Raw genomic sequence first — 14,207 nt, forward strand, 5'->3', positions numbered from 1 at the left:
CACGAACGGGTTCACCAATTTGTACGGTTTTCTCACTAATCGATTCGTCTTTGGATCAACTATGTACTAATAGTTGAATAATTTGACGGGGAAAGTTGGAAGATTGTCGAAATATAACGGTTTCATGAGTTCTGAAGAAAGCCATTTTAAAAAATATATATTCAAAAATAAGTCAACCCAATATCTTATTTTCTTTACAGCTTGCTGGACAAGTGGCCAAATACTTACACATTCACAAAAGCTATCGCCGAGGACGTAGTACGTCAGAACAGCAGGGGTATGCCGATAGGCATGTTCCGACCAGGCATTGGTAAGTACAGATTTTATCCAGCCAAAACCACAGCCCAAAGCCTGACCAGCCTGCGCCTAGTAATTACACTCATTTTCCTTAAAATAAATGAAAACGGACGCAACCTTGTCGCAAGTGGTCCCTATGAACAGCATTATCTGCGCGAACAGCACAAAGTCCACCCAACCAACATGCGCCACCGCAACTGTTCGGATCATTAACCCTACCAACCAGTCAGGGGATCCTGTCTTACTCATACTCTCCACCCATTAGCTCGGTCTGTCGATTGCGGTAGGTAGATCACCGCCGCCAGCGCCAGCTCATGCAAAGTGCTATTTCGAGAAACAAGTTTTCCTCCCCCTAAGCACACAACTTGGGAAATTCTTGTACACATTCAGAACAACTTTCGGTTTCCACAGATGGAAATTGTTCGCTGTACCGTACTGACGCAAACTACGGATACATCAGTCAGTAGTGGGACGTTGCTTAATTAACACCTCGTGTGCGATCAGTGGAAGCCGATCTGTCGATAGATCAAAATCATTTCTTGGCCGACATTTGCATCGGCACAGTAGATACGGTACGTGCCGGTTGTTGGATGTCGTTCGGTGATCTTTCATGCTGGCTCGGTATGGCAACCGGGCAATCATCTCGAAAATACAAACCGGCACATTCAAATTCAGTCAAACCAGTTCGTCAATATAGTAGAAGAATTTGCAATTCACGTAATCGATTTTTTTTCTTCGTGTGTCGAAACTCGAATAGCACACATGCATTCATTATAATAGATATGGAAGACCTTTCTCTGGGCGATCGTAAATACTTATGACCAAAATAGATTTGTTTTCCATTTGCATATAACATTTTCTCTAGGATTTGAACCAGAGATCAACTAATCATTAAAACTTTGTGTTATGACATGAGTGATAGTTGAGTGTCCATAACTCAAAGCCGTTTATGAATAAATCAATTCATGGCGAACGACAGTTTCCGTGAAAGAATATGCCAAAACGACTGCATAGCAATATTTCAGCAGGATATCCAGGTCATCGTACCCTTCCAACTTCCGCGTGTTTCTCGCTATTTTGCATAAATTTGGTTTAACATAAATTCGAATCAAAATTAGGAGGCTGAAGATTCGGATCATCTTCCGCAATCATCCAATGCATCTGAAGGTGATGAGCAACACGAGCCTAGCTTCGATATTTTGCCTTTAGCAAAACCAGCTTTCATATTCATATTTAGCACTGATGCTGACACTTTAACCTAATCAGAACTGAATCCAATGTACGGAAGGCAACCACTTTTCAGGGTTATGGAAAACTAATGAAGCTGCTACCATATCCTAATGCAAATGTCTACAAATCATGATTACCATGCACTTTCAGCGAAACCGCCTCTTTTACTCAACTTGACCGATTTTGCCGCCACAGCCGCAACCGCAGCCAGTCAGAGCGATCAGCAGAGTACGAAAATGCCCAAGCAACGATTTCTCCTTCGGATAGTTACGTTACATAATGAGTTCACGCTCCTTCAGCATTCCGCGCCGGCCAACATCACTCGGTGTCGTATCGTTCCCCATTTGTCAGTGCGCGTCGTCGTCGTCCGTCGCAATTAAAACCAACAACGTGGTCAGTCGAATTGATATTGAGCCACATGGGGGCACCCGTGCCCCAAACCGGGCGGCAAACGGTTTATTTTTGCTAATCATGTGTAAATATTGTGGAAACCGCACGCACACATACATGAGCTGCACACATACACACGAGGGTCGGCGAGGTGAGCTGAGATAGGCAACAAAAAATACACTAACCACCTTTTCACACAAACCCGCCAAACAATTTCAACTGTTTCGTTACCGCGTGGTTGCGTCGCCAACGTCGTCGTCGTCGACAGCGCTCGTAGATCTTCAAGGTCAATTTTGCGGTAAATCTGCGAATATGGTCAAAGAAATCAAATCAAGGCCAAACTGACAAGCGAGCTCTCTCCGCGCCACGGTGCGTGTGTGTAATTATGTCATCTCGTGAGTGAGTTGTCAAAAAGAGGGGCACGCCAAGCGAGTTTGTTTTTAGAGGATTCCTTATACCGACGCCTTACGCATATTTGTCCCATGTTTGCTTTGATAACTATGTACATGAGACACTTATGTATTTAACGGTAGTATAGTCCTATAAAAGAAAACCTGAACGGTGTAGAAGTTATCCTTACGGTAACACTTTTAACAAGGCATAAGATTTTATGTTTGGCTGCAATCTAATTGATTATGAAGAATGATACAAATCTCGAAATATTGTTCAGCATTAGAATTCTTAATAGTCAAGTTGATAGGCAATGGGTGGCATCGCAATTAATCTTCCACCTGATTAATTCACCTATGCGCACCTCGCATCACAATCTAGTCCAAATCCTATCCAGTCTAAATCCAATCCAAATTCACTTAATTCCAATTCAAATCCATTTCAAATCCAATCTAAATCAAACCCAAATAAATCCAAAAACCAACAAAATAAAATCCAATTCGAATCCAATCGAAATACAATTCAAATCTAATTCACATAAAATACAAATCCAATCCAAATTGAGTCCAAGTCCAATCCAAACCTAATTCAAATCCTAAATCAATCAAATTAAAATCTAATAAAAATCTAATCCAACTCTATCCAAATCAAATCCCGAGTAGACGAAAATAGCTCAATAATATCAAATGTTGATAAGATAGCAAAATGAGATATTGATATGATTGATATAAGAGATAAAATATCAGACGACAATATCAATTTTTTTCACTAAAATATCATGAGGAGATCAAATTATGCTATTTGTAAGAAGTGATCAATATCATGTGCCATTAGTTTGTTCTTATCCATAGCATATCTTGATATTTGAATGATATTTCGGTGCAATTTTTTGATATTGTTGCCTGTTCTTTTATCTCTTATATCAATCAAATCCATATCATGTTGTGATATTCTGTTTATGGCTTCTGCCCGGGATCAAATCCAATCCAATTCTTATCTAAATCCATACCAAATCCAACCCAAACCCACTGGCGGAAGTCAGAGGTGGGGCACCACGCAAGGCAATCACACCTTTGCTCTCGAAGGCTATTGTTCTTGCGCTTAGTGGTCCCCCACCAAAAAAAAACAATAGCTGGCTCCGCCAGTGCCCAAACCTAATTAAAATCAAATCCAAATCCGCATTAATGCCAAGTAGTATCGAAATCAAATCCAAATTCAATACAAATCCAATCCAAATCCAAAAACAATCCAAACCCAAAGGAAATCTAATACAAACCTAAACCAAATCCAAATCCGAATCCAATCCTAATCTCATTTAAATACAAGCCAAAACCAATACAAATCCAATCCAAATCCTACCCAAATCTAATCAAAATCAAATCCAAATTTAATCCAAATCCATTTCAAATTTAATCCAAATCCAATCCAATCCAAATGTAATCCCTATACAAATTTAAACCAAATCGAATTCAAATCCATTCCGAATACAAATCTTATTTAAAGACAATCCAAAACCATATAATTCCGATCCAAATTGAAATCCATCTCGAATCCAATTTAAATAGATCCACATCCGGGTTCTTCGGTTAGCCTTGCGAGCAAAGGCGTAGGATTGCCAATCCGTAGACGTTGAGTTCGATTCTCGGTCCGGTCTCGGATGTTATCGGATGGGAAACATCCTCGACTCCCGACAATTAATAACTGAAGAAATGCTAATCCCCATCCAATTCAAATCAAATCCAAACTCAAATCCATTCCAAACTCAATCCAATTCAAATCCAAATCCAAATCCATTCCAAAGGCACTTCAAATCTGCTTTAAATCCAATCTAAATCCAAATCTAATTCCGCTCCATTCTAAATCGAATCCAAATCCAGACCAATCCAATTCGAATTCCATCCAATCCAAATCCAATCGATGTCTAATCCAAATTCAATCCCATTATTCCAACACCACTTCAAACCAAATGCAAATCCAAATACAACTCATAATCCATTCCAAATTTGACCGAATCCAAGACTTATGCAATAAAATCCAAATCAAATCAAATCCATTTCAATCCAAATCAAAATTCAAAACTAATCCAAAACCAATCCAAACCCAATCCCAAACCAATCGAAATCCAAATTCGATCCAAACCCATTTCATATCCATTGCAAACCTATATTATTTATTTATTCAGACTAAGGCCGAAGTGGCCTGTGCGGTATATAAGAGTCTTCTCCATTCGGCTCGGTCCATGGCTACACGTCGCCAACCACGCAGTCTACGGAGGGTCCGCAAGTCATCTTCCACCTGATCGATCCACCTTGCCCGCTGCGCACCTCGCCTTCTTGTGCCCGTCGGATCGTTGTCGAGAACCATTTTCACCGGGTTACTGTCCGACATTCTGGCTACGTGCCCGGCCCATCGCAGTCGTCCGATTTTCGCGGTGTGAACGATGGATGGTTCTCCCAACAGCTGATGCAATTCGTGGTTCATTCGCCTCCTCCACGTACCGTCCGCCATCTGCACCCCACCATAGATGGTACGCAGCACTTTCCTTTCGAAAACTCCAAGTGCGCGTTGGTCCTCCACGAGCATCGTCCAGGTCTCGTGTCCGTAGAGGACTACCGGTCTAATTAGCGTTTTGTAGATTGTCAGTTTGGTACGGCGGCGAACTCTATTCGATCGGAGCGTCTTGCGGAGTCCAAAGTACGTACGATTTCCAGCCACTATGCGTCTCCGAATTTCTCTGCTGGTGTCATTTTCGGCAGTCACCAGTGAGCCCAAGTACACAAATTCTTCTACCACCTCGATTTCGTCACCACCGATGCAAACTCGCGGTGGGTGGTCTTCTCTTGAACCTCTTCCTATCATGTACTTCGTCTTCGACGTGTTGATGACTAGTCCGATCCGCTTAGCTTCCCTCTTCAGTCTGATGTAGGCTTCCTCCATCTTCTCAAAGTTACGTGCCATAATATCTATGTCGTCGGCGAAACCAAATAGCTGGACGGACTTATTGAAAATTGTACCACTCGTGTTAATCCCTGCTCTTCGTATTACACCTTCCAAAGCGATGTTGAAGAGCAAACACGAAAGACCATCACCTTGCCGTAACCCTCTGCGGGTTTCGAAGGGACTCGAGAATGCCCCTGAAACTCGAACTACGCACATCACCCGATCCATCGTCGCTTTGATCAACCGTGTCAGTTTATCCGGAAAACCGTGTTCGTGCATTAGCTGCCATAGCTGGTCCCGATCGATTGTATCATATGCGGCTTTGAAGTCGATGAATAGATGATGTGTGGGCACGTTGTATTCGCGGCATTTCTGCAGTACTTGGCGAATGGCAAACACCTGGTCCGTGGTGGAGCGTTCGCCCATAAAACCCGCCTGGTACTGCCCCACGAACTCCCTTGCAGTTGGTGCTAGTCGACGGCATAAAATTTGGGAGAGTACCTTGTAGGCGGCGTTCAGCAATGTGATTGCGCGGTAGTTGCTACAATCCAGCTTATCGCCCTTTTGTAGATGGGACACGACACCTTCCATCCACTCCTGCGGCAAAACTTCCTCCTTCCAAATCTTGGTAATGACCCAGTGCAGCGCTCTAGCCAGTGCCTCACCACCGTGTTTAAATAGCTCTCCTGGTAGTTGGTCAACCCCAGGGGCTTTGTTGTTCTTGAGCCGGCCAATCTCCTCCTGGATTTCCTGGAGATCCGGAGCCAGTAGAATTATGTCCTGCGCGCGTTCTCCCAGGTCCATCACCATACCGCCATCTTCGTCTGCCACATCGCCATTCAGGTGTTCTTCGTAGTGCTGCCGCCACCTTTGGATCACCTCACGCTCGTTCGTAAGAAGGTTCCCGTTTATGTCCTTACACATATCGGGCTGTGGCACGTGGCCCTTACGTGAACGGTTTAACTTCTCATAGAACTTTCGTGTGTTATTAGCGCGGTACAGTTGCTCCGTTTCTTCACGGTCTCGATCTTCCTGCTGGCGCTTTTTCCTCCGGAAAATCGAGTTTTGCCTGTTCCGCGCCTGTTTATATCGTGCCTCGTTCGCCCTCGTGCGGTGTTGCAGCAATCTCGCCCATGCTGCATTCTTCTCTTCCACTAACTGCTCACATTCGCCGTCATACCATTGCAAACCTAATCCATATCTAATCAAAAAGCAATCCAAACCCAATAATTCAAGTCTAATTCAATCAAAATCCAAATTCAATCCAATCCAAATCCAATTTGAATCCATTCCAAATCCAACACAATTCCAAAGCAAACCTCATTATAATTAATATCCAATCCAAATATATTCCAAATTCAACCTAAATTTGATCCAAAGCAAAATCCAAATCTAAATACAATCCTCATCCAATCTGAATCAAATACAAATTTAAATTCATTTGAAATCCAATCCAATCCAAACACAAATCCAATCCAATCCGAAATCACTTCATATCCAATCCAAATGCAATCCCGATCCATTCCAAATCGAATCCAAATCCAGACCAATCCAATTCAAATTCCATCCAAGCGAAGTCCAAACCAAATCCAACCTAAATTCAATCCACATTTGTCCAACTGCTTCTCAAGCCCAAAACAAATCATATTCAATTAAAATCCATTTCAAATCCAATCCTATTGAAAAAAAATCCAAACCAAATTAAATCCAATCCAAATCCAATCCAAACCCAATCCAAAATCCAATCCAAACCCAATCTATTTCTAATCCAAATGCAATCCATATCCAATACAAATCCAATCCCAATTTAATTCAAGTCCAGTTCAATCAAAATCCAAATTTAATCCAAATTCAATCCAATACTAATCAATCCAAATCTAATTTAATCCATATTTAATCCAAATCCATTCCAATTAAGAGGCCCTCCTTAGCCGTGCGGTAAGACTACAAAGCAAGACCATGCTGAGGATGGCTGGGTTCGATTCCCGGTGCCGGTCTAGGCAATTTTCGGTTTGGAAATTTTCTCGACTTGCTTGGGCATAGAAGTATCATCGTGCTAGCCTCATGATATACGAATGCAAAAAAGTTAACCTGGATTAGAAACCTCGCAGTTAATAACTGTGGAAGTGCTTAATGAACACTAAGCTGCGAGGTGGCACTGTCCCAGTGTAGGGATGTAATGCCAATAAGAAGAAGAAGAAGAAGAAGGACGGACATTTGGAAAACTCAAACATCCATCTATTATTTGCGCTCACTCAATGAATTTAAGGAATAAAAGAGCAGATTTTTTGCCAACTGCTAGGACAACTATGTCCAACGGAAATTCAATACATCCGAATCAAATTCAATCTCCATCCAAACATATCCTACCCAAAACTAATCCAAATCCATAACCAACAACCCCAAAAGAAATCCAATCCAAACCTAACCTAGATCGAATCTAAATCCAATTTTAATCCATTCCGCATCCCAATGCAAACTTAATTCCAATGCAATCCAATGCAATTCCAATCCAAATCCAAACCAAATCCTACTAAATCTAATCCAAATACAATGAAAATCGAGTACAAATCCAATCCAAACTTGATCCAAAACAAAATCCAAAACCAATCCAAATCCAATGAAAATACAACCTCAATCAAATCCAATTCAATCCAAACCCATTCCAAATACAAATCCAAACCCAAATCTAATCCAATCAAATACCTATCCAAATCCGTCCAATCTAAGCCCAATCCACACCCAATTGAAATCCATCTCGAATCCAATCTAAATACGATCCACATCCGGGTTGGCCTTGCGAGCAAAGGCTTAGGATTGCCAGTTCGTAGATGGTGAGTTCGATTCTCGGTCCGGTCTCGGATGTTTTCGGATGGGAAACATCCTCGACTCCCGACAAGATACATACACATGCGATGGCGGTCATAAGGAAGTTTATAATTAATAACCAAAGAAATGCTTGTAATTTATTATTAAGTTAAAAAACAGGCCAAGTTCCACTTGGAATATAGAGCCATAGAAGAAAAAGTAGAAGAACGATCCACATCCTAATCAAAACCAATGCACATCCAAACCAAGTCCTACACAAATCTAATCCAAATCCAAAATCAATTTAAACTCGAAGCAAATCCATTCCAAACCCAATCCAAATTCAACACAATTCCAAACCAAACCTAATAAAAATCGAATTAAAATCCAATCCAAATCTATTCGAAACCCAATCTAAATTTGATCCAAAGCAAAACCCAAATTCAATCCAAAACAAATCCAAATCCTATCCACATCAAATCCAAATCCAAGTTCCAAATCCAAGTTCAAATCCATTCCAAATCCAATCCAATTCAAATCCAAATCCAATCAAAATCCAATCCAAATACAATACAAATCCAATTCCGATCCATTTCAAATCAAATCCAAATCAAGACCAATCCAATTAAATTCCATTCAATCCAAATCTTATTGAAGTCTAATCCAAATTCAATCTCATTAGTCCAACTTCACTTCACAAACCCAATACAAATCTAAATACATTCCATATTCAATTAAAATCAATTCCTAATGCAACTCAAAGCCAATCCAATCTATATCCAAAACTAATGCAATAAAATCCAATCCAATTCAAAACCAATCCAAATCCAATCCAAACCCCAGCCCAAACCAATCGAAATCCAATCCAAATTCAATCCAAACCAATTTCATATCCATTCCAAACCTAACCCATATCTAATCCAAATCCAATCCAAATCCAATACAAATCCAATCCAAATATAATCCAATCCAAATCCAATTTAAATCCACCCAAATTCAATCCAATCCAAATCCAATTAAAATCCATTCCAAATCCAAACGAGATTTAATAAGTGAGAATTGGATGATGAAAGAAGAAAGAAGAAGGAAGAGAGGAGGAGGAAGAAAGAAAGAAAGAAGAAGGAAGAATGAAGAAAGAAGAATGAAGAAATAAGAAAAACACAAAAATGAAGATAGACGAAAAAGCAGAATAAGGAAAAAGAGTGAGGGAAGAAAATAGAATGAGAGATAGATAGATAGAAAGATAGAAAGGGAAAAGAAAGAATAATGAAAGGAAAAGATGGAAGAGAGAAGAGGAAAGAAAGATAAAAAAAGATGGAAAAGGAAGGTGGAAAAAGGAAGATGGAAAAAGGAAGAAGAAAAAAGGAAGAATCAGGAAAAAAAGAGGGAGAAGCAAGAAGGAATATGAAGCATATAGGAAGAGGAAATCGGGGAGAAGAAAGAAGGAACAGCTAGACAGAAGAATAAAGACTGAAGAAGAAGGTAAAAGAAAGGAAAAATGAAAGAAGGGACACGAAGGAAAAAGAAACAGGAAGAAATAAGGATTTTTTCTCACTTATTTTCGATTTTTCATTTCTCACTTCTTTCTTCTCACAGCTCACTATACATTTCACTAATTTCATTGCTCACATTTCTTTTCTCACTCGCAATCTGAAGAAAACATGCCAACTATTCGGTCAAACGGCTTCCGGATTCCAGGCCAAACCCATATTTAATTCGAATCCAAATCCGATCCAAACTTAATCGAAAACCAATCCAAATTGAACGAAAATCTAATTCGGGAAAGGGTTGTTTGGCCGAAGACCAGGCCGAACAAACCATTAGGCCGAACCCATCTGGCCACAAGTCTTTTGGCCGAACCGGTCGTCCGGCCGAATAAGTCATTAGGTTATAATAAGTTATAATAAGTTATTTGGCCGCTTAGGCCATTTGGCCGAATAGGTCTATTGGCCGAAAACGTTATTTGGCCGAACAGATAATTTGGCTAAATAGATCATTTACTCCACTAGTTATTTCCCACTTCTCACTGTGAAAAGTGAGTGGTGCGAAGTAAGAAGTGAGACGTCTTCTCACTTCTCAATTTTCATCTCTCACTAAAAAGTGAGTAGTGCGAAATCAGAAGTTGGACGTCTCACTACTTACTTCGAACTACTTACTTTTCACAGTGAGAAGTGTGAGTGAGACGTCTCACTTCTCACTTCCCACCCTTCATTTCTCATTTATCATTTTCTCGGCATAAAGTGAGAAGAGCAAAGTTAGAACGCTTTAGAGTTAGAGACGCCTTTCTTTTCGCTCATCATTTTTAACTTCTTATTTATCACTTTTCGCAGTGAGAAGTGAGATGTGAGACGTCAAATGACACATTCGGCCGAACAACCTATTTGGCCAAATGACCTATTCCTCCAAATGACCTATTCCGTCAAATGATCTATTTGGCCAAATGACCTATTCGGCCAAATGACCGATTCGGCCAAATGACCGATTCGGCCAAATGACATGTCTTCTTCAGTAAGCAGAACGATCTGCCGATCATCAAAGTTTTGTTCTGTTTTGTGCGGGTGAAAGAATTAATCAGAAAGTAAAAATTTATATCGAGTCCGGTCGTGTTTTCTTCAGTAGAGTGCGTGTTTTGTCGTCGGGAATCTAAAAAATATTTATTTGGTGCAGGGTGGCTCATACGCATGTATTGCGCTTTGCTCCGGTCGAAACAATATAGCTTGCAGTAGCTATCGGGCAATTCTACTCGGTTTTCATACACCACCGGGCGTGCATGGTTTAACTTTTTTCTCGTGGCAAGACAGGGAATTAGTATTATTCCCCATCCCATAGATCGCATCACTTACCGAAGTGAATCCAGATTAATTATCCTTTGTATCTAAAACGATATACTATCCCAAGGCAATCGTGGAGATGCAGAGGTATACTCGGTCTCTAGTAGCAAGGAGAGTCGGACTAACAATCATCCCCTTCCTATATAGTCTTAAGGACGTGGCCGGCGCTGTTATTGACTTTAAATATTTGAGCTCCCGAAACGTGTACATTGAGAATGGGTAGCTAATCCCAAGCCCCATTTATTGTGTTCTCTGTACAACTTCGCAAGTTCTAGTCAATAACGGAGTAGCAACTACAAATTGTGCAGTCATAATACTCATGCTTGTGCTCATGCTCAAATGACCTATTCGGCTATATAACCCTTTTGGCCAAATTACTTTCCGCCTAATGGTCTGTTCGGCCAAATGGTATATTCGGCCAAACAACTTTCGGCCCAATGGCCTACAGCCAAATGGTATTCGACTGAACGGTATTCGGCCAAAAGGCCCTTCCTCGGATAAACCCTTATCTAATCCAAATCACAATCCGATCCAAAGCCAATCCAAAACTATTTCAAATTCTATGAAAATCTAATTGAAACCAATCAAAATCTAATCCATATTCAATCTAAATACAAATTGGATCCAAATCTAATTCATATCCTATGCAAATGACAAGAAGCGAAGCAGTCGTTTCAGCTAGGGTAAAACTAGCGTTGAACCAAAACTGATTTTAAAAATTCTTTAAAAATGAACTGTTCATATTTGTTCACATTGTGGTAGTCGGATAGGGTGCGCTTTTACTCTTTTTTCGTAAATATTACGTCAATTATGTTTAACTTAATATTTTTATCACAATAAAACACCCCTATTTATACCCTTCGAGAAACGGCGTACACCGACTCTTAAAGGCGCGCCTTTTAATCAGTTAAATGAGATGATATTGATTTTGACCATGTATTGGTACTGAAGTTCAAACAGCCTCATCTAAATTATGAGATCCGATTTCTTTTTCATACAGGGATCTGATTTCATTGCGTTTTACATTTAGTAATCTTGCCTCTACACAAAGCTTATATTACTCATAGTTATCAGCTGATCCACCAAATTCGTGTTCGCTTCCTTCCTAATTGATGAGCGATCTGGAGCTTAGAGATTCATGTCGTCTGCTTCGAAATCAGCCTAAGGTTGATTGAGTTGCGTTTTTATAATTTACTCTGTTAACTGCATCTAAGAAGATGGACAAAGTGGGTCATCTAAAAGCAAATTATAGTCGTTCCTATATATTTTAGATATAGGGGAACGGTTCGGCACTTCATCCCATAGCTCCCATTTCCATCCCATCAAAAACAAAGCAATGAAATGGAATTTGGTTTGTTTCTTATTTTTGCGATTTTTTTCACCAGTCAGCACGCGTATTTGTTTGTTTTGCGATTAGATGAATATGTTCAGTGAGATGTGAAACGGAACAGTTCCCCTAGTTCAAAATCAAATCAAACATTCCCTGAATCCAGGTATCAATGTAAAATCTCCGAATTCGTTCTGTTGTTTCATGGCTTAGGGAAAGGAGCTACTTCGTTGGTAAATGCTTCAAGGAACCTTTCTGAAGAGCCTTGCCCTAGTATGCTTTTGCGTTGTGTTTGACTATTTTCCCATAGCAACGAAAACGCATCCTATCTGTGGAGCTCTTGAGACCTCTGGAAATACTAAAAGCAATATAAAATAACATTCCTTATTAGGGGCCGTACATATATTACGTAAGCACTTATGGGGGAAGGTCAATATCTCACGCTCCATATAAATAAAAAATCATTTGTATTGAAAAAATCTTACCGGGGGGGGGGGGTTGAAAAATCCAGAAAAATGATTACGTAATATGTGTACGACCCCTTAGTATAAAACAATCAGGATCGTATAAAAAGGATGAGGGGGCGTCCAATGCGTAGCGATCACACAGACTGATTAGGTAACACAGTGGTACTATGGTGCGTAGTTGTCTGAAAGGAAATTCCGAAGTCGAAATCGAACATCATCAAAACATCCCAATTCAGTTTTTCTCTTTTAGCATAATAAAGCAGCCTCGTGTCCTTGAATTAAGACCTGATTCTGGGTTGGAAACTGTGTCAAGTGCCTCTAGTTCACCACAGCAATATAATTACCTATAGAATTGGATTTCGATGAAGTATCAAAATTCAGATCATTGCTGTGATGTGATAAACATATTTTTTTATAATTTGGTCCAACTTAAACAAAAACAAATCGTCTTCACGTGGAATTAGCTGCCCTATCAAAATAAGTTTTTTTTATATCCATGTCGCTGTTATCCACCAGTCTGAGAATGATAAGCTGTTTTTTAAACTATATCTCAAGCGTCCAAAGGTGCCGCACATGGTTGTAAACAGTAGTAACAAAACCCCGAATTTCTGCAACTCATGCTTCAGAGACAAGCCGCCTGTGATACGATCTCTCGTAACGCAACATCAGCTTGTTGTGTTTTGCCATTTCGTAGGATCCATTCACTTTCGGATCGTTGTTCGACTCGATAGGCGTACGTACGTAAATTAGCAGTAAGATGACCAGATTTTGCCAAATTGTGTGTGTAACACATATCCCTTCGCGGGAGAAGACCTTGATGACTTGCGAGAACCGGTTTCCCGTCAAAAGCTTGATGAGATAGTGTTCAACGAATAATTTTCAATCATTCTTCATTCTTCTGTACCAATCTGTTAACCCGATATTTGACGAACAGTACTTGGACAGTGTTGCTGTCAAGAGTCAAGACAGGTCATTGAACTGGTTTTCCTTATGGATGATCGTGGAAATAATTCTTTATGTGCATACCTAAGTGTATTCTTTATTTCCAATTATATATTCGATATCCGAAAAAACAGCAATAAAAAATGCAACCCAGTTTGTAAACAGTTATCGTGTAGAATAACATCTACATTTCGTCCAAATAGCCGCTAGACGACAACTGCATTGTTTTGACCTGGCCTCTAAATTCGCAAACAACTCCCATGCATTCCTTATTGAAAACAAAATAACGAACAACAGGCGAAATTCAAGCCCAAAAACCAAGGCCACAAAACTAGTCACTGGCGAGACGCCGTCTCCATTGGACGGAGTAGCTACCTTCACCTTCACCAAATGCATCGCCCACCTACTGTAGGTGTACGCACTTAGTAATCAACGCTCTGTCACCAATGTCGGAGAAAGTTGAAATCCGCCAGGGGTGGGAGTTGGATATAATAACGAACGTACATATGTAGTTACTATATTGTTTACAAAGTGAAATGCTTTTCCATTGCCGACGTAATGTAACTTTCGCCAATGGGTCATTTT

General features: G+C 40.3%; 1 protein-coding gene across 3 annotated transcripts in view; it reads left to right on the forward strand.

The window, feature by feature from the left end:
- The window catches only part of LOC134224755 (fatty acyl-CoA reductase wat-like), a 212,264-nt gene that overhangs the window by 136,224 nt on the left and 61,833 nt on the right, over nucleotides 1–14,207 (forward strand). For all 3 annotated transcript variants that reach the window (XM_062704311.1, XM_062704309.1, XM_062704312.1), the window contains one exon: nucleotides 201–310. In XM_062704311.1, the coding sequence (XP_062560295.1) occupies nucleotides 201–310 (110 nt within the window). The remainder of the gene's footprint in view (nucleotides 1–200; nucleotides 311–14,207) is intronic.

This window comes from Armigeres subalbatus, chromosome 3 (assembly GCF_024139115.2).
Source record: "Armigeres subalbatus isolate Guangzhou_Male chromosome 3, GZ_Asu_2, whole genome shotgun sequence".
Lineage (NCBI taxonomy): Eukaryota > Metazoa > Arthropoda > Insecta > Diptera > Culicidae > Armigeres > Armigeres subalbatus.